The sequence below is a fragment of the Aethalodelphis obliquidens genome, unplaced genomic scaffold (assembly GCF_003676395.1).
Source record: "Aethalodelphis obliquidens isolate GAN/ISIS:26980383/991018 unplaced genomic scaffold, ASM367639v1 scaffold9, whole genome shotgun sequence".
Classification (NCBI taxonomy): domain Eukaryota; kingdom Metazoa; phylum Chordata; class Mammalia; order Artiodactyla; family Delphinidae; genus Aethalodelphis; species Aethalodelphis obliquidens.
This window is the reverse complement of record NW_020837953.1, coordinates 46,991,681-47,017,050: the sequence shown is the minus strand read 5'-3', so window position 1 is coordinate 47,017,050 and position 25,370 is coordinate 46,991,681. Positions and strand designations below refer to the sequence as shown.

The 25,370-nt window shown below is 38.6% G+C and overlaps 1 protein-coding gene across 1 annotated transcript; it reads right to left on the bottom strand.

Annotated features, from left to right (window-relative positions):
• Positions 1 to 1,034: 1,034 nt before the first annotated feature.
• TNFRSF9 (TNF receptor superfamily member 9) lies at positions 1,035 to 24,737 on the bottom strand. The gene is made up of 7 exons (XM_027110735.1): positions 24,576 to 24,737; positions 23,502 to 23,609; positions 22,975 to 23,112; positions 22,364 to 22,430; positions 20,871 to 21,001; positions 20,233 to 20,367; positions 1,035 to 3,554 (listed from the first exon to the last, which is right to left on the bottom strand). The coding sequence occupies exons 1-7, from the start codon at positions 24,688 to 24,690 to the stop codon at positions 3,466 to 3,468; spliced, it is 783 nt and encodes a 260-aa protein (XP_026966536.1). The 5' UTR covers positions 24,691 to 24,737; the 3' UTR covers positions 1,035 to 3,465.
• Between the last annotated feature and the right edge of the window lie 633 nt (positions 24,738 to 25,370).

The window sequence follows — 25,370 nt, the reverse complement described above, 5'->3', positions numbered from 1 at the left end:
GAACAATTAACTGAGTCATCCGTAATCAAATGCTTTTGTTTTCTTCCAGAAAAATCATTTGATATAACTCAACACCCTTTCGTGATTACAAAATGAAAAACTAGCCCTCTGCACTAACCAGGAATAGAAGGGAACTTCCTTAAGCTGATCAAGTATATTTACCCAAAAAATACCCTGAAAGTGTCCTCTATAAATAGGATAAAAAACAGACTATCACATTGTACTGGAGGTCCTGACGATAAGTCAAGCTTACCCCAAGCAAAAGAAATAAATGACAAAAGACTAGAAATGCAAGAAACTATTATTATGACAAATACCATGATTGTGTGTATAGAAAACCCCAAAGAATCCACATACATACTATTAGAAAATAAAAGGAAGCTTAGGAAAGAGGCAGGCTATAAAGCAATGAACGCAAATCAACGACATCTCTCTACTCCGACAACAAAAAAAAAACTGCTTAAGAAGCAACAACAACGAACCTAGAGATAAATCTAACTAAAGATGTACAACTTCTGGAGAAACTTGAAACTTTATATGAAACTTTATTGAAGGACATTAAAGATTTGTCCTGCCAGGTATCAAGAGCTATTATTAAGCTACTGTAACAAAGACAGTGCGTATTGGCACACGGACAGACAAACTGACAAATGGAACAGAATAGAGAGCCTAGAAACCGCCTGTGGATAGATGGAAATTTGATAAATGACAGAAGTGTATTGCAGATCCATAGGGAAAAAGGGGAGCATTGAATAAATGCTGGGACTAGTACTGGGACTAGTGGTTATCCACAAACAAAAGTCAACATTGGATCATTTCTCACGACATACACAAAAATGATTCCTGATAGGTTAGAATTAAATACAAAAGACAAAACTTAAAACTTTTAGAATAAAATGTGAGGAAATATCTTTATGATATTGGGGCAGAGAAGCATTTCTTTAATCAGGACACCAAAAAAAATGTTAACTATGTAAGAAAAGAGTTGTAAACTGAACCATATTAAATTAAGAACGTTTCCTCTTATTACCACAAAGAAAAAGAGAGACACAGTTAAAAAGAGAAAAAACAAATTGCAAACAAATATTTATAACACATATAAGTAACCAAAGATTAGTATCTAGACTACATAAAGAACTTTTATGAATCAATAAGAAAAAGAGAAATAACCAAATTTTTAAAATGGTTTAAAAAACACGAGCAAGCATTTCTCAAAAAAGAAACACAAAATATATAAAAACGTGACAGAAATGCAAAATAAGACTATGGTGAGATGCCATCCTAAACCCACTAGGTTGGCAAAATGGAGTCTGAAAATGCCTGAGGGTGGCAAGGATGGGACTCACTGCTGACAGGAGCACAAATTAGAACAACCTCGGTGAAAAGCAGTTCAGCCCTGCAGTAGACTTTTTATTGTTCAGAAATATTTGCTGCCCCTCCTTGTGTGACGATTATACTTTCTGCCCTGTTATTGCCAAGCATGGCTGCAGGCATTTTTCTTAAAGTTAGAATCTAGCCAACTACCTATGAGTGTGTTCCTTTGCCACAAGATGGTCAATGTCCCAAGTAGAAGCTGCTCTCTCCACCTAAATCCCGGAGGGAAATAACATGGGACAGAGTCACAGTCAGCCTTCAACAGGCATGTAATGACATCCAGAAATGCACCTCTGTTGTGTGGTTGTAATCTGTTAAGATTGGGGGGGGCTCATTTGTCATTTCTGCATAATTTAGCATATCCTTACTGACATGGGGCTAGCTCATAAAGTTGAACATTCATACGCCCTAAGATCCAGAAATTCTACTTTAAGGAAGTTTCCCTAGAGACACTCTTAAATAGAAAACATATAAAAGAACATTCATAGCAATATTTTCCATAATTGAAGAAAAAAAACCTGGAAACAACCCAAGTGTCCTTTGATTCAGAGTGGGTTGATAAATAATGGTATATTTGCAAAGCTGTACCTCAGTCAAAATGAATGCATTCTAGCTAGCTACACACAATAACATGAATGTCTTACAAATATACTTCTGAGTGATTAAAGCACAAGTCTCCATACAGCACAATACCATGTTCATAAAGCTCAAAAACAAACAAAACTAAGTAAAATAGTTGTGGGGTACATAATTATATGATACGTGATTTTCTTTTAAGCAAGGAAATGAGAGACAACATTCCTGTGAGAAGTTGCCTGGAGTTGGGGTGGGGAGGTAGACAGGAGATGAGGGAGGGAAGCAGCACACAGATGGATGCTCTGATCCTGACTTTGACCCTATAAAGGGTCACTTATTAAATATTCTAGGTTTTGTGGGCCATACAATCTCTGTCACAGCTACTCAACTCTGCTGTTGCAATGCAAAGGCCACCTGAGGGTGCCTTGTGTGCTCCAGGAAAACTACTTATGGACTCTGAAATTTGAATTTCAGATAATTGTATGCGTCATGAGGTATTATTCTTATTCTGATTTGTTTTTGATTATTTAAACATGTAAAACCATTCTTAGTTCATAAACTGTATAAAGGCACATGGCATCTCAGATTTGGCCCGTGGGAGTTTGGCAACTCCTGCTCTAGCGCTCGGGTTGGGTTATGTGTTCACGGGTCTGCACTTCTGTTTCATTTACTAGTTTATGTATATAAAATATTACTGATAAAGTTTTTAAGAATAAAATAAAAAGTAAGCTGTGGCTCAGAGGGGAGTAGGACAAAGGCAGAAGATGGGAAGATGGAGAGGACCAAGGATATACAGGGACATTTGACTCTTTCCAAAACTGTTCCTCAAGGTCTGCTTTTTCTTCTTTTGTTCATTTGTTTGTTTGTTTGGTTTTGACCACATTGTGCAGCATGTAGGCTCTTAGTTCCCTGACCTGGGATTGAACCTGTGCCCCCTGCATTGGGAGTGAGGTGTCTTAACCATTGGACCACCAGGGAAGTCCCAAGGTCTGTTATTTTTTAGTTTTTTGCTCTTGACCCCAAACTTGGGCAATGATGATGACTGTCCTCATTCTCCCCTGACAATGGAGGATGTCTTGTGTTGAATGATTGAACCCATGGAAAATTTGATGGGGGATAGTGCCTGCATCTTATGGCTATTGCCATATGTCATATTAGCACCAAAAAAAAAAAATAGAATTGATTTTGATTATAATTTTAGCTGCACGATTGGCCTACATGATTAAATTTAAAATATAATTCTCTTTGGATTTCAAGAAAACTAGCCCAAACCTCTTAAGCAGTATCTAGAAAATATCACTTTTACCACCATTTATGTCCCATTTTTCTGTCTGTTAAAAGTGGTACATCTTGAAAGGCCAAGTCGTTAGCATTTAGGAAAAAAAACTTGTTAGGGTAACCGTTGGTATTATCCAGTATGGAGTTTTTAAATTTGAAAGGTACAGTAGTGGGATCCCTCATATTTCTCCTGTGATTCTTCTAAAGAGAGTTCCAACACATCTGTGGATTTCCTCTTCACAGTTCACACACTCCTTCCTCTTCTTCTGGAAACCGGCAACTGCAGGCATCTTCCTCTTGGGCTGTTTGTACTGGTCTCATAAATGCTAAAAGTAATTTAAAAGAGAGTTATCTTTTGTTGTCTGTTTGAATCATTTAACATTCATTTTCCATAAATCCCATTTGCAGAACATCTCTCAGCAGCAAACATTTTCAACTTTAGTTTGAACCAACTCATCAGCAAGAAAGGTAATAGCAAGTATAAACGTTTTTTCAGGATTATTTAAGATTTTTTTTCGTTTTACCAAATACTTTTTTATTGGTCCTGAAAAATACTAGTTTCTTTATTGTCTACAAAGGCTAAAAACAGTCTTGAGCATGAATCATTATAGCATAAAGTTAGTCATGTGCCAAACGTAACTGTAGTTTCAATTCAGCAGCACATGTTTTAGTCTTGAGGGTTACTTAGATTACACATTAGATGGCTTCTTTTGAATGAAATGCTTATGGCATCGAGATTTTAAAGTTACTCCCACTGCTTCCATCAATTAGTAAGTAAAGAACTGATTTGTGCACTAGCTTCCAGATTTTCATTTACATGGTAGTGTATAGTATTTGTGTTATTGCCGAGCAACTTTCAATCTTAAAATATATATTAAATTATATATGTATATATACATATATATATACACACACACACATATATAACTATATCCCCACACCCAAGCCCACCAGTAAATATAGATTATTTTTATAGCCTGTCAAAGCAAAAGGTCCTACCCCAATTTTACTTGCTTGTTACTATAAAAAATAACCAAAACCCAACAAGCACACTATCTCCAAGAACTTATGAAAACCTAGCAAGACATCCAGGAATACCAATGAGACGTTCTTTTCCTTTGAAATAGCATCAAAGATGAATTTTTAAATGGAAATCTGCTTCTGGAAAGATACAGTAGTCATACTTTTCCCTATTCTTCCTGCCAAGTATTGCTGAAAAGGCTGGACGTTTTATGTATAACAAACGTAAGAGGAATCTGAAAGGTGGCAAGAAAGCAGACCAGTTAAGGAGCTTGGAACCCAAGGAGAAATATGGCCTTGAGTTCCCTGAGTATTCTCTCTGTTTCACATGTCCCAGACTGGGAACTGGAGAAGTAGGCTAATAAAAAAAAAATGCCCCAAGAGAAGTCTGATCTCTCTAGCTATGAAACCAGGAAAAGAGCAGAGTAACAAGACTAAAAGCTTTTAGATAATCACAGCTCTACTCTAGCAAAAAAAACCATGGACCCACACCCGAGCACACCACTAAAGACACAGTAGAGAGCATAGACTTACACCCTTGCCAAGCTCTATCAAGGCTCACTGCCACATCCTCATTGGGGCAGCATCAGAGGAGTCCGAGTGGAGAGCTAGGACTTCACCACCACTCAACAGTAACAAGGCCACCCCACACCCCACCCATTCAGTGTCAGTGGAAACCATGTGGGGAGCAGGAACAAAGTGTCTTTCCTCATCCCAGACAGGGTAGTATCTGTGGGAGCTTAGTGGGGAGCAATAACAAGGATCTACCACCCCCAGGAGGTCTAGTATAGAACCTGGACTTCCACCTCCACCTGGCAGCATCCTCCTTCCTCTGCCAGAGTGGTGTTAGAGGAACCCTGAATAAACACCAGCTTTCAATTATATCCAAAGTCTGATAACATCATAGCCAATGTCTAGGTTTCAATTTTTAAAAAAATCACTTGTCATTCTAAGAACCAGGAAGATCTCAACTTGAATAAGAAAAGGCAACAGATGCTAGCATCTAGGTGATATAGATGTTAGAGTTATCTGGCAAGGACGTAAAAGCAGCCATCATAAAGATGCCTCACGGAATTCCCTGATGGTCGAGTGGCTAAGACTCAGCAGTTTCACTGCTGAGGGCCCAAGTTCAATCCCTGGTTGGAGGAACAAAGATCCCACAAGCTGCGTGGCATGGTAAAAAAAAAAGAAGCTTCAACAAGCAATTGGGAACACATTTGAAACAAATTAAAAAAAGAAAAGAAAATTTTAAAAAAGAACCAGGTGACAATTTTAGAACTGAAAAATTACAATAACCAAAATGTAAAATATCAATGAATGGGCTCAGCACAAGAATGGAGAAGACAAAGGAAAGAATCATTACCCAATGTGAACAACAGAGAGAAAAGACTAGGGAAAAAAATGAACAAAGCCTCAGAGACATGTGGGGCTATAGCCAAAAAAACTTAATATCATGTCATTGGAGTCCTTGAAGAAGAAGAGAAAGAGAGTAGGGCTGAAAAAGTATTTGAAGGAATAATGGCCAAAAATTTCCCAAATCTGGAAAAAGTCATAAATCTACAGATTCAGGAAGCTAAGTGAATGCTAAACAGGATAATCCAAAGAAATCCACACCAAGATACATTGTAGTTTAAGTTTGGAAAACGAAAAACCAAAAAAAGAAAAAAAAGAAAGAAAGAAAGAAAGAAATCTTGAAAGCAGCCAGCGAGAAGCAACACATCACTTATAGGGGAAAAACAAATTGAATGACAGTGAATTTCTTACCAGAAACCAGGCAGGCCAGAAGAAGTAGCACAACATTTTTCAAGTGCTTAAAGAAAAGAACTCTCAAGCCCAAATTCTATATCCAGTGAAAATATCTTTCAGGAGTGAAGGGGAAATCAAGAAATTTTCAGACAAAAGAAAGCCTACCCTAAAAGAATGGCTCAAGAAAATTCTCTGAACAGAAGAGAGATGATTAAAAAAAAGGTATCTTGGAACATCAGGAAGGAAGAAAGAACAACAGAAAGAGCAAATATATGGGTAAATAAAATAAACGTTCTTTCTCTTGAGTTTTCTAAATTATGTTTGATGGTTGAAGCAAAAATTATAACACTAAGATGGTTCTCAAAGCATGTAGCAGAAATATTTTAGGCAAGTATATTATAAATTGGAAGAGGTTAAAAGGATGTAAAAGGAGGTAAGATTTCTATACTTTTTTCAAACTGTTAAAATGTTGATGTAGTCTATATAAATATGTATGGTACTTAGAGCAACCACACAAGAGCTATACAGAGATACACTCGAAAAATATAAGGAGGGCTTCCCTGGTGGCGCAGTGGTTGAGAGTCCGCCTGCTGAGGCAGAGGACGCGGGTTCGTGCCCCGGTCCAGGAGGATCCCACGTGCCATGGAGCAGCTGGGCCCGTGGGCCATGGACGCTGGGCCTGCACGTCCAGAGCCTGTGCTCCGCAATGGGAGAGGCTGCAGCAGTGAGGGGCACGCGTACCACAAAAAAAAAAAAGATAAACCAAAATGGAATTCTAAAAAATGTTCAAGTAATCCACAGGAATGCAGAAAAAGAAAACAGAGAAATGAATGCCAGAGAAAGCAAACAGAAAACAAAAAAATAAAATAATATCTTGAGCCCTATCATATAAATAATTACAATATATGTACATTGTTTAAATGTACCAATCAAAAGATAGAAATTAGTAGTGTGACCATTGTATGTAGTCTATAAGAAATTCACTTCAAATATAAAAATGTGGGAAGGTTGAAAGTAAAAGGATGGAAAAAGATATACCATGTATATTATTAATTTTTAAAAAAGCAGGAGTGGTTGTATTACTATCAGATAAAGTAGACTTCAGAGCAAAGAAAACCAGACATAGAGAGGGACCTTACATAATTATAAGAGTTAATTCACCAAGAAGGCATAGCAGTACTAAATATGTATACAACAAGCAACAGAGCTACAAAATAGGAGAAACAAAACTGACAAAACTGAAATGAGAAATATACAAATCCAGAATTATATTTGAAGAATTAAATGGCCTTCTCCCAAGAGTTGATAGAAACACTTGACAGAAAATCAGCAATGATATAGAAGAACTCAACAACATTATCAATCAACAGGATCAAATCAATATTTAAGAACACTCCACCCATCTTTTCAAGTGTCTATAGAACAGAGACCAAGATAGACAGTAACCTGGACCATGAACCAAACCTCAGCAAATTTAAAAGAAATCATACAGAGAGTGTCCTCTTATTATAGTGGAATTAAAATACACATCAACAGCAGAAAGAAAACAAGAAAATCACCAAAAACTTGGAAACTGAAAAACACACTTTTAAATAATCAAGAGAAAAACAAAAAATACACCAAACTGAATGAAAATGAAAAAAACAACATATCAAAATGTGTGGATGCAGCTAATTCAGTACTGAGAAAGAAATTTATAATGTGAAGTTCTTATATTAGAAAGACAAAAAGTCCCAAGGTTCGGAACCAAGATGGCGGAGTAGAAGGACCTGCACTCACTCCCTCTTGAGAGAACACCAGAATCACAAGTAGCTGCCGGACAATCATCGACAGGAAGACACTGGAACTCATCAAAAAAGATGCCTCACGTGCAAAGACAAAGGAGAAGCCACAATGAGATGGTAGGAGCGGTGCAATCACAGTAAAATCAAATCTCATAAATGCTGGGTGGGTGACTCACAGACTGGAGAACACTTATACCACAGAAGTCCACCACTGGAGTGAAGGTTCTGAGTCCCACATCAGCTTCCCAACCTGGGGGTCTGGCAACGGGAAGAGGAATTCCTAGAGAATCAGACTTTGAAGGCCAGTGGGATTTGATTGCAGTACTTTGACAGGACTGGGGTAAACAGAGACTCCACTCCTGGAGGGCACACACAAAGTTGTGTGCGCATCGGGACCCAGGGAAGGAGCAGTGATCCCATAGGAGACTGAACCAGACCTACCTGCTAGTGTTGGAGGGTCTCCTGCAGACGTGGGGGGTGGCTGTGGCTCACCAGGGGGACAAGGACACTAGTAGCAAAAGTTCTGGGAAGTACTCCTTGGCGTGAGCCCTCCAAGAGTCTGTCACTAGCCCCATCAAAGAGCCCAGGTAGGTTTCAGTGTTGGGTTGCCTCAGGCCAAACAACCAACAGGGAGGGAACCCAGCCCCACTCATCAGCAGTCAAGTGGATTAAAGTTTTACTGAGCTCTGCCCACCAGAGCAACAGCCAGCTCTACCCACCACCAGTCCCTCTCATCAGGAAGCTTGCACAAGCTCCTTAGATAGCCTCATCCACCAGAGAGCAGACAGCAGAAGCAAGAAGAACTACAGTCCTGCAGCCTGTGGAACGAAAACCACATTCACAGAAAGATAGACAAGATGAAAAGTCAGAGGGCTATGTACCAGATGAAGGAACAAGATAAAACCCCAGAAAAACAACTAAACGAAATGGAGATAGGCAACCTTCCAGAAAAAGAACTCAGAATAATGATAGTGAAGATGATCCAGGACCACGGAAAAAAAATGGAGGCAAAGATCGAGAAGATGCAAGAAATGTTTAACAAAGACCTAGAAGAAATAAAGAACAAACAAACAGAGATGAACAATACAATAAGTGAAATGAAAGCTACACTAGAAGGATTCAATATCAGAATAACTGAGGCAGAAGAACGGATAAGTGATCTGGAAGACAGAATGGTGGAATTCACTGCCATAGAACAGAATAAAGAAAATAGAATGAAAAGAAATGAAGGCAGCCTAAGAGACTTCTGGGGCAACATTAAACGCAAAAACATTCACATTTTAGGGGTCCCAGAAGGAGAAGAGAGAGAGAAAGGACCAGAGAAAATATTTCAAGAGATTATAGTCAAAAACTTCCCTAACATGGGAAAGGAAATAGCCACCCAAGGCCAGGAAGTGCAGAGAGTCCCATACAGGATAAACCCAACGAGAAACACGCTGAGACACATAGTACTCAAACTGGCAAAAATTAAAGACAAAGAAAAACAATTGAAAGCAGCAAGGGAAAAATGACAAATAACATACAAGGGAGCTCCCATAAGGTTAACAGCTGATTTCTCAGCAGAAACTCTACAAACCAGAAGGGAGTGGCATGATATACTTAAAGTGATGAAAGGGAAGAACCTACAACCAAGATTACTCTACACAGCAAGCATCTCATTCAGATTTGATGGAGAAATCAAAAGCTTTACAGATAAGCAAAAGCTAAGAGAATTCAGCACCACCAAACCAGCTCTACAACAAACGTTAAAGAAACTTCTCTAAGTGGGAAACACAAGAGAATAGGACCTACAAAAACAAACCCAAAACAATTAAGAAAATGGTCATATGAACATACATATCGATAATTACCTTAAATGTGAATGGATTAAATGCTCCAACCAAAAAACACAGGCTTGTTGAATAGCAAGATCCATCTATATGCTGTCTACAAGAGACCCACTTCAGAACTAGGAACGCATACAGACTGAAAGTGAGGGGATGGAAAAAGGTATTCCAGGCAGATGGAAATCCAAAGAAAGCTGGAGTAGCAATACTCATATCAGATAGAATATACTTTAAAATAAAGAATCTTACAAGAGACAAGGATGGACACTACATAATGATCAAGGGATCAATCTCAGAAGAAGATATATCAATTATAAATATATATGCACCCAACATAGGAGCACCTAAATACATAAGGCAACTGCTAACAGCTATAAAAGAGGAAATCGACAGTAACACAATAATAGTGGGGGGCTGAAACACCTCACTTACACCAATGGACAGATCATCCGAAATGAAAATAAATAAGGAAAGAGAAGCGTTAAATGACACAATAGACCAGAGAGATTTAATTAATATTTATAAGACATTCTATCCAAAAACAGCAGATTACACTTTCTTCTCAAGTGCACATGGAACATTCTCCAGGATAGATCACATCTTGGGGCACAAATCAAGCCTCAGTAAATTTAAGAAAACTGAAATCACATCAAGCATCTTTTCTGACCACAACGCTATGAGATTAGAAATCAATTACAGGGAAAAACCGTAAAAAACACAAAACATGGATGCTAAACAATATGTTACTAAATATCCAAGAGATCACTTAAGAAATCAAAGAGGAAATCAAAAATTACCTAGAGACAAATGACAATGAAACACGATGATCCAAAACCTATGGGATGCAGCAAAAGCAGTTCTAAGAGGGAAGTTTATAGCTATACAAGCCTACCTCAAGAACAAGAAAACTCTCAAATAAACAACTAACCTTACACCTAAAGGAACTAGAGAAAGAAGAACAAACAAAACCCAAAGTTGGCAGAAGGAAAGAAATCATAAAGATCAGAGCAGAAATAAATGAAATAGAAACACAGAAAACAATAGCAAAGATCAATAAAACTAAAAGCTGGTTCTTTGAGACGATAAGCAAAATTGATAAACCATTAGCCAGACTCATCAAGAAAAAGAGGGAGAGGACTCAAATCAATAAAATTAGAAATGAAAAAGGAGAAGTTACAAGTGACACCACAGAAATACAAAGCATCCTAAGAGACTACTACAAGCAACTCTATGCCAATAAAATGGACAACCTGGAAGAAATGGACAAATTCTTAGAAAGATATAACCTTCCAAGACTGAACCAGGAAGAAATAGAAAATATGAACAGACCAATCACAAGGAATGAAATTGAAACTGTGATTAAAAATCTTCCAACAAACAAAAGTCCAGGACCAGGTGGCTTCACAGGTGAATTCTATCAAACATTTAGAGAAGAGCTAACACCCATCCTTCTCAAACTCTTCCAAAAAATTGCAGAGGAAGGAACACTCCCAAACTCATTCTACGAGGTCACCATCACCCTGATACCAAAACCAGACAAAGATGTCACAAAAAAAGAAAATGACAGACCAATATCACTGATGAATATAGATGCAAAAATCCTCAACAAAATACTAGCAAACAGAATCCAACAACACATTAAAAGGATCATACACCATGATCAAGTGGGATTTATCCCAGGGATGCAAGCCTTCTTCAATATATGCAAATCAATCAATGTGATAAACCATTTAACAAATGGAAGAATAAAAACCATACGATCATCTCAATAGAGGCAGAAAAAGCTTTTGACAAAATTCAACACCCATTTATGATAAAAGCTCTCCATAAAGTGGGCATAGAGGGAACCTACCTCAACATATTAAAGGCCATATATGAGAAACACACAGCAGACATCATTCTCAATGGTGAAAAACTGAAAGCATTTCCTCTAAGATCAGGAACAAGACAAGGATGTCCACTCTCACCACTATTATTCAACATAGTTTTGGAATTCCTAGCCATGGCAATCAGAGAAGAAAAAGAAATAAAAGGAACCCAAATCAGAAAAGAAGAAACAACACTGTCACTTTGCAGATGACATGATACTATACATAGAGAAATCTAAAGATGCCACCAGGGCTTCAGTGATGGTGCAGTGGTTGAGAATCCGCCTGCCGATGCAGGGGACATGGGTTCGTGCCCCAGTCCGGGAAGATCCCACATGCCGCGGAGTGGCTAAGCCCATTAGACATGGCCGCTGAGCCTGCGGGTCCGGAGCCTGTGCTCCTCAACGGGAGAGGCCACAGCAGTGAGAGGACTGCGTACTGCAAAAAAAAAAATGCCACCAGAAAACTACTAGAGCTAATCAATGAATTTGGTAAAGTTTCAGGATACAAAATTAATGCACAGAAATCTCATGCGTTCCTATATACTAATGATGAAAAATCTGAAAGAGAAATTAAGGAAACACTCCTATTTACCATTGCAACAAAAAGAATAAAATACCTAGGAATAAACCAACCTAACAAGACAAAAGACCTGTATGCAGAAAACTATAAGACACTGATGAAATAAATTAAAGATAATACCAACAGATGGAGAGATATACCATGTTCTTGGGTTGGAAGAATCAATATTGTGAAAATGACTATACTACCCAAAGCAATCTACAGATTCAATGCAATCCCTATCAAATTACCAATGGCATTTTTTACGGAACTAGTACAAAAAATCTTAAAATTTGTGTGGAGACACAAAAGACCCCTAATAGCCAAAGCGGTCTTGAGGGAAAAAAATGGAGCTGGAGGAATCAGACTCCCTGACTTCAGACTATACTACAAAGCTACAGTAATCAAGACAATATGATACTGGCACAAAAACAGAAACATAGATCAATGGAACAGGATAGAAAGCCCAGAGATACACCCACACACCTATAGTCAACTAATCTAGGACAAAGGAGGCAAGGATATACAAAGGAGAAAAGACAGTCTCTTCAATAAGTGGTGCTGGGAAAACTGGACAGCTACATGTAAAAGAATGAAATTAGAACACTCCCTAACACCATACACAAAAATAAACTCAAAATGGATTAAAGACCTAAATGTAAGACCGGACACTATAAAACTCTTAGAGGAAAACATAGGAAGAACACTCTTTGACATAAATCACAGCAAGAGCTTTTTTGACCCACCTCCTAGAGTAATGGAAATAAAAACAAAAATAAACAAATGGGATCTCATGAAACTTAAAAGCTTTTGCACAGCAAAGGAAACCATAAACAGGATGGAAAGGCAACCCTCAAAATGGGAGAAAATATTTGCAAAATGAATCAATGGACAAAGGATTAATCTCCAAAATATATAAACAGCTCATGCAGCTCAATATTAAAAAAACAAACAACCTAATCCAAAAATGGGCAGAAGATTTAAATAGACATTTCTCCAAAGAAGACAAAACAGATGGCCAAGAAGCACATGAAAAGCTGCTCAACATTTCTAATTATTAGAGAAATGCAAATCAAAACTACAATGAGGTATCCCCTCACACCAGTTAGAATGGGCATCATCAGAAAATCTACAAACAACAAATGCTGGAGAGGGTGTGGAGAAAAGGGTACCCTCTTGCACTGTTGGTGGGAATGTAAATTGATACAGCCACTATGGAGAGCAGTATGGAGGTTCCTTAAAAAACTAAGAATAGAATTACCATATGATCCAGCAATCCCACTACTGGGCATATACCCAGAGAAAACCATAATTCAAAAAGACACATACACCCCAATGTTCATTACAGCACTATTTACAATAGCCAGGTCAGGGAAGCAACCTAAATGCTCATCGACAGATGAATGGATAAAGAAGATGTGGTACATATATACAATGGAATATTAGCCATAAAAAGGAATGAAATTGGGTCATTTGTAGAGACGTGGATGGATCTAGAGACTGTCATACAGAGTGAAGTAAGTCAGAAAGAGACAAACAAATATCGTATATTAATGCATATATGTGGAACCTAGAAAAATGGTACAGATGAACCAGTTTTCAGGGCAGAAATTGAGACACAGATGTAAAGAACAAACGTATGGACACGAAGAGGGGAAAGCGGCTGCGGGGGGGGAGGGGGTGTGATGAACTGGGAGATTGGGATTGACATGTATACACTGATGTGTATAAAATTGATGACTAATAAGAAACTGCTGTATAAAATAATAAATAGGGCTCCCCGGGTGGCGCAGTGGTTGAGAGTCCACCTGCCGATGCAAGGAACACGGGTTCGTGCCCCAGTCCGGGAAGATCCCACATGCCACGGAGTGGCTGGGCCCTTGAGCCATGGCTGCTGAGCCTGCGCATCTGGAGCCTGTGCTCCACAACGGGAGCGGTCACAACAGTAAGAGGCCTGCGTACCGCAAAAAATTAATTAATTAATTAAATTAAAAAAATATAATCCCCCCCACGAAAAAAATAAATAAAAATAAAGCACTAACCTTGGAAATGGTCATTATATCATTAAAAAAAAAAAGAAAGAGAAAATGTCTCAAACCAATAACATAAGCTTCCACCTGAATAGAAAAAGAACAAAATAAATCCAAAGCAAGCAAAAGAAATGAAATAATAAAGGTAAAAGCAGAAACTAGTGAAATTGAAAACAGAAAAATAATAGAGCAAATCAATGAAACAAAGACCTGGTTCTTTGAAAAGTTCAATAAAATTGACAAATCTCTATCAAGACTGATTCAGAAAAAAAAGAGAGAAGACACACATTACCAATATCAGTAGGTGATATCACTACAGACCTGCATACAACAGAAAATAGTAAGGAAATAGTATAAATAACTTAAACACATAAATTTGACAACTTAGATGAAATGGACCAAGTCCTCAAAAAACTTAAACTATCACAATTCACTCAGTATGATCAAATAACTTGAGTCCCTATAATTATTAAGGCAATTGAATTTGTAATTAAGGGGCTCCAAAAAGAAAGCTCCAGGTTCAGATAGTTTCACTAGAGAATTCTATAAACTATTTAAAGAAGAATTAACACCAATTCTACACAACCTCTTCCAGAAAACAGAAGAGGGAACATGTCTCAACTTATCTGAGGAAGTCAATATTACCCTGATACCAAAACCAGACAAAGACAGTACTAGAAAAGAAAACCACAGATCAATATTCCTCATGAATATAGCTGCAAAAATTCTTAACAAAATATTAGTGAAGAGAATTCAGACATATATAAAAATAATTATATACCATGACTAAGTGGAGTTTAGTCCAGGGATCCAAGGCTAGTTTGAAATTCAAAAATCAATCTGGGGCTTCCCTGGTGGCGCAGTGGTTAAGAGTCCGCCTGCAGATGCAGGGGACGCAGGTTCGTGCCCCGGTCTGGGAAGATCCCACATGCCGCGGAGCGGCTGGGCCCGTGAGCCATGGCCACGGAGCCTGTGCTCCGTAAGGGGAGAGGCCACGACAGTGAGAGGCCCGTGTACCGCCAAAAAAAAAAAAAAATCAATCTGTATCATTCATCATCTCAACAGGCTAAAGAACAAAAATCACATAATCAAATCAATTGATACAGAAAAAAGCACCTGACAAAATTCAACCCTCATTCATGATTTAAAAAAAAAAATCTTCAGAACACTTTCTAAACTTGATAAAGAATATCTACTTAAGATCTGTAGCTCACATCATACCTACTGGTGAAAGACTGAATGCTTTTCCCCAAAGATTAGAAGCAAGGCGAAGATGTTCCCTCTCGCCACTCTTATTCAACATAGTACTGGACATTCTAGCCAGAATAATAAGGCAAGAAAAGAAATAAAAGGCATATAGACGGGAAATGAAAAGAAATAAAGCTATTTTTTTTTTTGCAGATGACACTACAGTCTATGTAAAAAATCCCAAGGAATCTACAAAATAACCTAGAACTAGTAAGCAAGTTCAGCAAAATCACAGGACACAAAATCAAACTACAAAAACCAACTGTATTTCTATATACTAGCAATGAACACGTCAAAACCAAAATTTAAGATACCATATCATCTGCAATTGTTAAATGTAAATACTAAGGCCTAAATTTAACAAAACATGTGTGGGACTTGTATGCTGAAAACCACAAAATGCTGATGAAAGAAATCAAAGAAAATATACATAAATGGAGAGACATACTGTGTTCACGGATTGGAATAGTTAACATAGTAAAGATGTCAATTCTCCCTGAATTGATATACAGATTTAACACAATTGCTGTCAGAATCCCAGCCCACTTTTTGCAGATAGGGATAAGATTATCTAAAATTTGTATAGAAATGCAAACAAACTAGAATAGCCAAAACAATTTTGAAAAAGAAGAATAACGTGGGAGGACTCACTCTACCCTATAGCCAATTTCAAGACTGTTTTACAGCTACCGTAACCAAGACTGTGTGGTATTGGCAGAAGGTAAAGCACACATATCAGTGGAACAGAAGAGAGAAACCAGAAAGAGTCCCCACACAAGTACAGCCAACTGATTTTTGACAAAAGTGCAAAAGCAATTCAATGGAGGAAGGATAATCTTCTCAATAAATGATGCTGAAGCTGTTGGACACCCATCAGCAAAAAAAAAAATAAAATAAATTTAAAATATTGACTTGAAACTCTCACACCTTATATAAAACTTAACTAAAAATGAAGCATAGATTTAAATCTAAAACATTTGGAAGATAACATAGGAGAAAGTCTAAATCTTTGGGACCTAGGACTTGGTAAAGAGTTCTTCGGCATAATCCCATAAATGAAAAAAATTGGCCAATTGGACTTCATCAAAATTAAACACTTTTTATCTGCAGAAGATCATGTGAAGAGGATGAAAAGGCAAGCTACAGACTGGGAGAAAATACTTACAAACCTCACCTCTGATAAAGGACTCATATCGAGGAGATATAAAAAACTCTCAAATGTCAAAAGTAAAACAAAGAGTCCAGTTAGAAAATGGGTAAAAGACATGAAGGAACATTTCACTGAAGAAGATATACAGATGGGAAATAAGTACATGAAAAGATGTTCAACCCTTAGGGAAAGGAAAATTAAGACCACAGTGAGATATCAGTACATACCTATTAGAACAGCTGAAATTAAAAATTGCTGCAATACAAACTGCTGGTGAAGATGAGGAGAAACTCTCCTACGTTGCTGGTGGAATGTTAAATGGTACAACTCCTCTGGAAAAGTGTTTAGCAGTTTCTTAAAAAACTAAATACACACTTAGCATATGACCCAGTAATTGCACTCCTGGGCATTTATCTTAAAGATATGGAAACTTATGTCCACACAGATCTGTACTTGATTATTCATAGCAGCTCTAATGTAACAGTCATAAACTGGAAACAACCAAAATGTCTCTCGATAGGTGAATGGTAAAACACACTGTGGTACAACCTCACCTTACAACACTAGTCAGCAATAAAAAAAGAGTCAACTATTGAAACACAACTCAGACGGATCTCAATGGCATTTGCTGAGGGGAAAAAGCCAGTCTTAAAAGGTCTCTTATTTATGATCCATTTATATATCGTATGATACTATTTATATAACATTCTTGAAATGACAAAATTACAGAGATGGAAAACATATCTGTAGTTAGGAGGGGTTAGGGATGGTGGGGGAAAGGGAGTGTTTGGAGTATAAAGCACTAGCAGGAGGAGACCTTTGTGGCGATAGAATAGTTCTGTATTTTGATTGTGCTAGTGGTTTACACCAAACTACACATGTGATAAAATGACATACAGTAAACTAAACACACGCCATGTGCCAATGTCAGTTGCCTGGTTTTGATATTGTACTGTAGTTACGTACGGTGTAACCCCATGAGTGGCACATCAGACTTTTCTGTACTGTTTTTACAACTTCCTGTGAATCCCTATTTCAAAATAGAAAGTTTTTAAAAATAACCTAAAAATTTTTTAAATGGATTACTGTTCCATTGAAACTCACTAATTACTCATAAGTACTTTTGAAAATCATTTTATAAAGACCTTTATTGTAGATTGGGGTAAAGCTGGGAGGGATAGTTGTTTAAAACAGAGGTTTCAGTGAGAACTTAAAGCTTAAATCAGAGGGTTAGACCTCAAAAAGAGAGTCAAAGACCTCAAAAAGAGAGTCAAACCACAGGGTCGGAAAATATATTTGCAGCACATGAACAGTAGACTAAAACATTCCTATAGGTTAATAAGAAAAGGACAAACAACCCAGTGGGAAAAGGCTCAAAAGATCAGGCACTTTGCAAGAGAGGAAATCCAAATGACAAATATAACATGAAAAGATGTCCAATCTCACTAGTAATCAGGGAAATGCAAATTAAAACCACGAGATACTACAATACACCCACCAGACAGATAAAAATTAAGAAGTCTGATGACACTAGGTAGTAGCAAGGGTTGGAGCAAAAAGAACTCTCATATGCTGCTGTGAAAGTGTAAATGAGGTCTATTATTCTGGAAAACAGTTTGGTAAATCTAGTACTAAGGACCAAGATACATATTCCTCATGTCCCAGCAATTTTATTCGCAGGTTAAAAACAAAACAAAAACAGAAACATGTGCTTATGTGTACTGAGATACGTAGACAAAAATATTCAAATATCACTGTCTGTAAGAGCCCCAAATTGGAAACAACCCAAGTGTCCAGGAATATTAAGATGGGTAAACAAACTATGATACAGTCATTCAAGAGAAGAGTATTCAACACTGGAAATCAACTAAAGATAAATGCCACACGTGGATGAATCATAAAGATACAAAGTTGAGTGAAAAGGGGAAGGAAAATGTAGAACAGATACAGCGTGATTCCACTTGTCTGAAGTTCACAAGCAACCAAATTAAACCCTGTTCTTAGGTAGCAAAACTATAAATAAGAGCAAGGAAGTGAACACCGTAAGAATCTAGTTGTGGTTAGCACTAGTGGAAGGAAGGTTTTCATCTGGAAGGAACACAAGAAGCGCTTCCGGGGAGCAGAGTATGTTCTGTTTCTTGACCTGGGTAGAGTTACACATGTGTTCATCTTACAGTTTGTTAAACTTTATGCCTATGCATTTTCCTGTATATTTCAAAATGTTCAAAAGTTTTATATTGTTTTCAGAAAGAAACTATACAAATTAATGTACTGCATCTTTAGATAAGACTTTACTAATACTTCCCCTCCTATATTTTTAACAACCCACAAACTGACACTCTCTAGTCTTATGGTGGCTTGGGCTACATCACAGAGCTCTCCTCCTATACATGAATCCCTCTTAGTAAGTCTAGCCTGCTATCTATGGTTCTGTTCTCCACAAAGACAAAAATGCAGTGCTTCCCTGGTGGTGCAGTGGTTGAGAGTCCGCCTGCCGATGCAGGGGACACGGGTTCGTGCCCCAGTCCAGGAAGATCCCACATGCCGCGGAGCGGCTGGACCAGTGAGCCATGGCCGCTGAGCCTGCGCGTCCGGAGCCTGTGCTCCGCAACGGGAGAGGCCACAACAGTGAGAGGCCCGCGTACCGCAAAAAAAAAAGAAAAGAAAAATGCAGATTGCCCCCATCTCTAAGCCTTTTGGAATAAATGTTAATAGCGTTCATTTAGTGAGTATTGACCCTGTGCCAGGCACTTGCCCGGTTCCTTATAGAAATACTATCTGGCTTCATGAATGGCATCCATTATTGAAATTTCTCATTTAATCCAGATCAGTGTCCTAATAATTCATCTCATTAGACCCACTTTAAGCTCCCTTCTTGTTCTCTAGGCCTTCTTCTAGCTGTGGGTCTAGTTCAGGTTAAGGCCATTCATCAGCCAGAGGAGAAGTGCGAGAAGGGGCAACGTTATTTTTGATTCCTCTTTGTCAGTGTCCTGTATCCACAGCTGAGTGGCCACACACACACACACACACACACACAGTGGCCCAAGGCTGCAGCATACTTAAAGTGGTCATTTTTCTGGAACCTTTGGATTATGTACTGCCATCACCAGGCTTTCTCCACGTCAGCATCACTGACATCTGGGGGCGGCTAACTCTTTGTTGTGGGGCCGTCCTGTGTATTGTAGGAAATTTAGCAGCATTGCTGAACTCCACTCACTAGATGCCAGGAGCAAAGCACTCCCTACCCCACCGCTTAGGCTGTGACCACCAGAACTGTCTCCAGGCATTGCCAAATGTCCCCTTGGGGGCCAAATTGTCCCACTTGATAACCACTGTGCTATACTAACCTAGCTTCTGTAACTTAAAACGAATCAGCTTTCTCTTTCTACTGTAAAAAGCCTAGCCTCGAAAAGCTCATAATGAATTTCCCCGGTGGCACAGTGGTTAAGAATGCACCTGCCAATGCAGAGGACACGGGTTCGAGCCCTGGTCCGGGAAGATCCCACATGCCGTGGAGCAACTAACCCCGCGAGCCACAGCTACTGAGCCCATGTGCCACAACTACTGAAGCCCTCAAGCCTAGAGCCCGTGCTCCGCAGCAAGAGAAGCCACCGCAATGAGAAGCCCGTGCACCGCAATGAAGAGTAGCCCCCGCTCACCGCAGCTAGAGAAAGCCCGCGCGCGGCAACGAAGACCCAATGCAGCCAAAAATAAATAAATAGTTGTTTTTTTTTAAAAGGCTCATATCTAACACTTTTATGTTCCTCTTACGTTGTTTGAATATATACAGAAGCTTCTTTCTGCCCTGTTTAACCACAGAGAAACGGAGCACCACGAAGGACGCCAAGAACAGCACTGCAGTCGACGTCAGTGCAAGAAAGAAGATAATGATCCGGTTGGTGTGACCTTTAAAACAGAACAAAAGGAGAAATTCAGACAAAAATAAAAGTTTGCAAATATGCTGATATTTATATTTGCGTTTGTAAACCCTTAAGCATGGGAAGTCGTGCCTTGGGCATCTCCCACCAGCTATCTTAGTAAACTTGCCTGCTTGCTAAGAAAACTTTTTTTACAACCTTAGTCATTTTCCTAGAAGCCCACAGAAATTAAGTGGTTTGGCCTTTCTAGCCTATAGGAAACATGGAACTCTATAATCGCCATTACTTGGCGTTATCAAAGGTGTAGTGTCTGTTTGGGTGCAGTCTCACCTCGCTCTGTTACTAATGTGGAATTCAGAGTGAATAAGAAACACCCGAAGAAATGGATGGGTCCCTTGAAGCCAGGGTAAGAGAAGGAAGGCATGTCGAGGTGCCTGCTAGAGGCAGAGATGCAAGGCATCAGGAGTGACTCAGACACCAATCCGAATGGCCACATACATTCATTTGAATTAACAGCAACAAACCAGCTACCTGGCTCTCCCCCAGGGGCAGGCGTGATGGTGGAGGATGCACCTGGAGAGAAGTCAGCTGATGCCGGTCCGCATACCACATCGCTTTCCTTCGTCCCATTCACAAGGACAGACTTCCCATCCAAAGAACAGCTTAGATGGTCCAATGAAAAGAGTTCAAATCATTAATTCAGGTACGGATCATTCTAATTAAAAAAGACTGACATTTTCTACCCAGGAAAGCAGTTCTGGTGAAAAAGATGTGTGGATCTGGGTTCATAGGCAAAGCAAAGATATTTTGAAAAACTTCTACTTGACCATCTGGGCTTCTACCAATGTTCACTTGGCTTTCATGGCTCTCCACAATTCATCCCACTCTATCTACCTAATTGGATTCTTCTTTCTTCCCAGGCTGGGGAGTCCTGTCCCACGACAGCTTACTTCAGGCTGTTGCCTGGTTAGTCTCTCACCCCCACCTTCTTAAGCATATTTGACCATCTCTGGCACACAGGAAGGACAGACAAGTTAGCCTAGGGTTAGGAGCTCCTAACTCCCAGGCTAGTTAGGAGACTCCTGGCCAGTCTGATGTGTTGGCATCAGACTGACCAGGGTTTGAGCCCTGGCTCAGTCCCTTCGTAGAATGACCTTGGGCAAGTTGGGAGATCGCTCTAAGCCTCAGTTTTCTCATCTGAAAAATAAGATATACATGTCCCAGGGCTGTTGTGAAGAGTAAACGACACTACGTGCCTGACTTACTCCCTATAAACGGTAGCCATCCATCATCATTGTCAACATCACCATCATCATTGTCCTGTGTCTTTCCCCTGCCTCTTTTTATCTAAAACAAACCCACCTATTCTCCAAAACCCAGTTCGATCCCACTGTCCATGCAGACTCACTTCCCTGCTCTGAACTATTTGTGTCAAAAGACAAACAAAAAACAACAAAAACAACTTTCTAATCTGTTATGGACCAATATTTTTGTAACACACAATAAGAATGTAAATGTAAAATAATGATAAAAATGATTTTCTAGTAAGAAGATCAAATGCAAAAAGAACAAAGGTGTACAAGATACACTGTTGGCTATTTTATTACCTGTGATAGTCTTGTTTCCCCAAGACTATGTTAAAGCTTTTGAGGGAAGGAAACATACTTTACCCTCTTCTGTATCATTATCAAGGCTGGCACTGAACACTTGAAGGTGGATTGATCACTGGGGGAAAGTCAGAGGCAGCAAAGAGATTGGAAGGACACAGAAGAACACCTGGGGCAGACAGTAGCTAAGTTCCACTGGCAAATCTGACCTCATTGTTCTGGGCAGTACTTCTGGAGAAAATGCCCACTTTGGCAATCTAGTCACAATTACCCCATACTGTTCCCATACCACCTATTTGCATGTTATTCTATGTCTACACTTGATAGGTTTAAAAAAGCATCAGTGATCACATTCCTTGTCTTTAGAAAAGTTAAGCCAGATACTTTATGTTGTAAGCAGAAAGAAATGATACATACTCTGTCCAAGGTTTACAGTCACCATGTTCCCGATCATTAAATGTCCCAAAGGAACAGTCTTTACAACCTTTCGTAAAAATTAAAGGAATAATAAAAAAAGGAAGCATTTTAATCATTTTTAACTTTCTCTGTGATGAACATGATCACATAATAATAAAGTCATTAACTTAATAAAATCTGTACCAATTTGTCTAACACTTCTTCCTGAATTTCATTAGTGATGAACAATTCTTCTTGAATAGTTTGTGATGAACATAATCCCATGATAAAGTCATTAACTGAATACAATCTACATAGATTGTCCAACAGTTTTTCTTGAAATGAAACCTTAATGCGACTAAAGGTTTTATTCTAGTTGTACATAGAGTATTGTATATGCATGTATAGGATGCATGAAAAGGCATGGTTCTGGCGAAAAACAAATGTTGTGATTTCAAATTATTTCCATTGATTGAGAAATAATTTTGTAAATATCAGATACTTAGCAGTTCATTACTATTACTTAAAGGTTCTACAAATCTACGTTTTATTTTGTAATCAAAGGACCAAGAACTAAGTTAACAACATATGACTAGACAACAAATTGGCACTAGATAGAAGAGGAAACCTACCCTCTTTTGTTAATTCTTGACCTTGTTTACAGTCCTCTTCACACATGTTACATCCTTCTCCCAGGCAGTAGAATCCCGGCACACACTCACACTCTGCATTGCTGGTGGAGGAACACGCTTTCTTGGTCCTGAAAACACCTACAAAGTCCCCCAGTGTTATAATACCCTTGATCTCCAAATCCAGGAAGCAAATTTATGTTCTGCAATAAAAACCATGCTTGTTCTACTTAGAATGGTCCTAATGGTCTCAGAGTATAAAGTTGACTTTTAAATATCTATAGAAGACTTTTTTACATTTTGCTAATTAAAAAATTCTCTCTTGTCTAATGAATATTTCCTCTACTATTTAAAAAGCTCAATCCACCAATAGTTGCCATTACAGTAAATTATTTTACTGGACCTTCCTATTAACAGAGGAACCAGCCTACTTGACACTTCAGATTTTCAAAAGAGATCAATACACTCGGGAATAAAAGCTTGTCTTCCCAACACATATCTGGATGAAGAATATATCTTTTAAATCATACCTTCACACTTCCTGCATACGTCACAGGCCTTTTGTCCACTTGTGCTGGAGAAACTATTTGAAGGACAAGGAGTGCAAAGCTCATGCTTGTTTTTCCCACAGAAAGTACCTAAAAAGGGTAGATAAGAGCTGTACATGTTTGACAATGGACCATCATCACCCAAAGCATTGTGAGGTTCACAAGAAAACCAGAATATGAAACAAAGATTCGTTTTCTAGGTACCACAGTGATAGACTTTATTTGTTGATTGACTGTTTTAAATTATCCATTTGAAAGATTGCCCTAAGCATAATCACAGAATTAAAAATAACAAAGTATAGATATTGCAACAAAAAAATCAATGGAAAGAAAATAGTTTCCTTTACCTATTGAATAAAACAGAATGATTTCTCATGATTGATCCAGGACACCAGTGACTGGATTCAGGAGATCAATGTTCTTTATTGGCACACCACAATTGAAAGGTGTCTGCCTTTTCCCACTCTGTTAAGCCTCCTGCCACTTGCTATTCCCTGCTGCACCCCCCAGTCTGAACACTGTCTGCACACACAAAACTAACATTTGTTGAGGTCTTTCCCTGTGCCGTGCACTGATCTAAGTCCATCATAGGATCCTCCCAGCAATCAATCCTATGAGATAGGTTCTCATATCATCCCCAGATGATGACGCTGGAGCACAAGAGTTTAAGTGACAAGCCTGCATTCACACAGCTAAGATGTAGCGTTCAAGAAATGTAATGCAGGTTCTTGTAAATGAATGAATCAAAGATCATTATTGCGGGGGAGGGATAAATTAGGAGTTTGGGATTAACAGATACACACCACTGTATATAAAATAGATAAACAACAAGGACCTACTGTACAGCACAGGGGACTATATTCAATATCTTGTAATATACATATATATAAAAATATCTTTGCTGTATGCCTGAAACTAACACAATATTGTAAATCAGCTATAGTTCAATTTTTTTAAAAAATCATTAAAACTGAGCTCATAAGCCCTGACTACCAGACTAACTGAACCATGTTTTCAGCAGAACAGATCAAGCACACATGTTAATTTGGTCCTTACCCGCTGAACAGTTACTGCAGAAATCCTGCAATGATCTTGTCCTCTCGAAATTCATGACCAACAGCACAGTAGCCACTATGTTGTAATAGCAATTTCCCATGATGAAATCTTGCATAGACGTATTAGCCAAGCAGATTCCAAAAGAATTTTAATCAAAGTAGCTGGTTTCACATGTACCACTCTGCAAAAGGTGAAAGTTTCCTAGGATGAGGTGGTTTCTCCTTTCAGAATTACCTACAGTTCAGCTATCATCTGTACAATTCTACACGATCATAACTCAGGGTTTGCAGGAAAAATTAATGATGGAATACCATGGAAAAGGTAGCAAATTCATAGAAACTTCTAGGATAAGAGAAGCATGACTCAACACATAGCTTTCTGTAGATTTGCCAAAGTCTAAGAGTGTACTTTCCAACATGTTTTGCTGAAATGCAGAAATAACAATAGCAAGAACTTTTGGGGACTTTCATAGATATCTAGCATTAGCATCTAGATTTCAACAATGCCTGTGGCTTGTTGCCCCTGAAATATAGTCCTTAAAGAGAGAATCTGTCAGGGGCATCCAACAGTTCAGCTCAGTGAGAAGACATCTCATTATTACTATTCTCCCTTTGTCCAAACAGCATGTGGAATTTCAACACCTAGTTGCTAAAATGTTGAAACACCTCCTTGGTCAACTCATTGTCACATTTTCTTAATAGACATGTATCTGCTCATTTTGAGATTTAAAGCTCATCTAGTCATAAAACTAAAGAGTCCAACAATCTCTATAGGCCAGGTTCTTGATCCTTATTT

Excerpts from the sequence above, each read along its gene's own strand:
- TNFRSF9 (XM_027110735.1), bottom strand. The coding sequence starts at position 24,690 with ATGCAAGATTTCATCATGGGAAATTGCTATTACAACATAGTGGCTACT. Across the intron at positions 23,113-23,501 it reads CGTATGCAGGAAGTGTGAAG|GTGTTTTCAGGACCAAGAAA; the intron begins GTATGATTTAAA and ends GGGACTTTGTAG. Across the intron at positions 21,002-22,363 it reads GACTGTAAACCTTGGACAGA|CTGTTCTTTGGATGGGAAGT; the intron begins GTATGTATCATT and ends GGACCATCTAAG.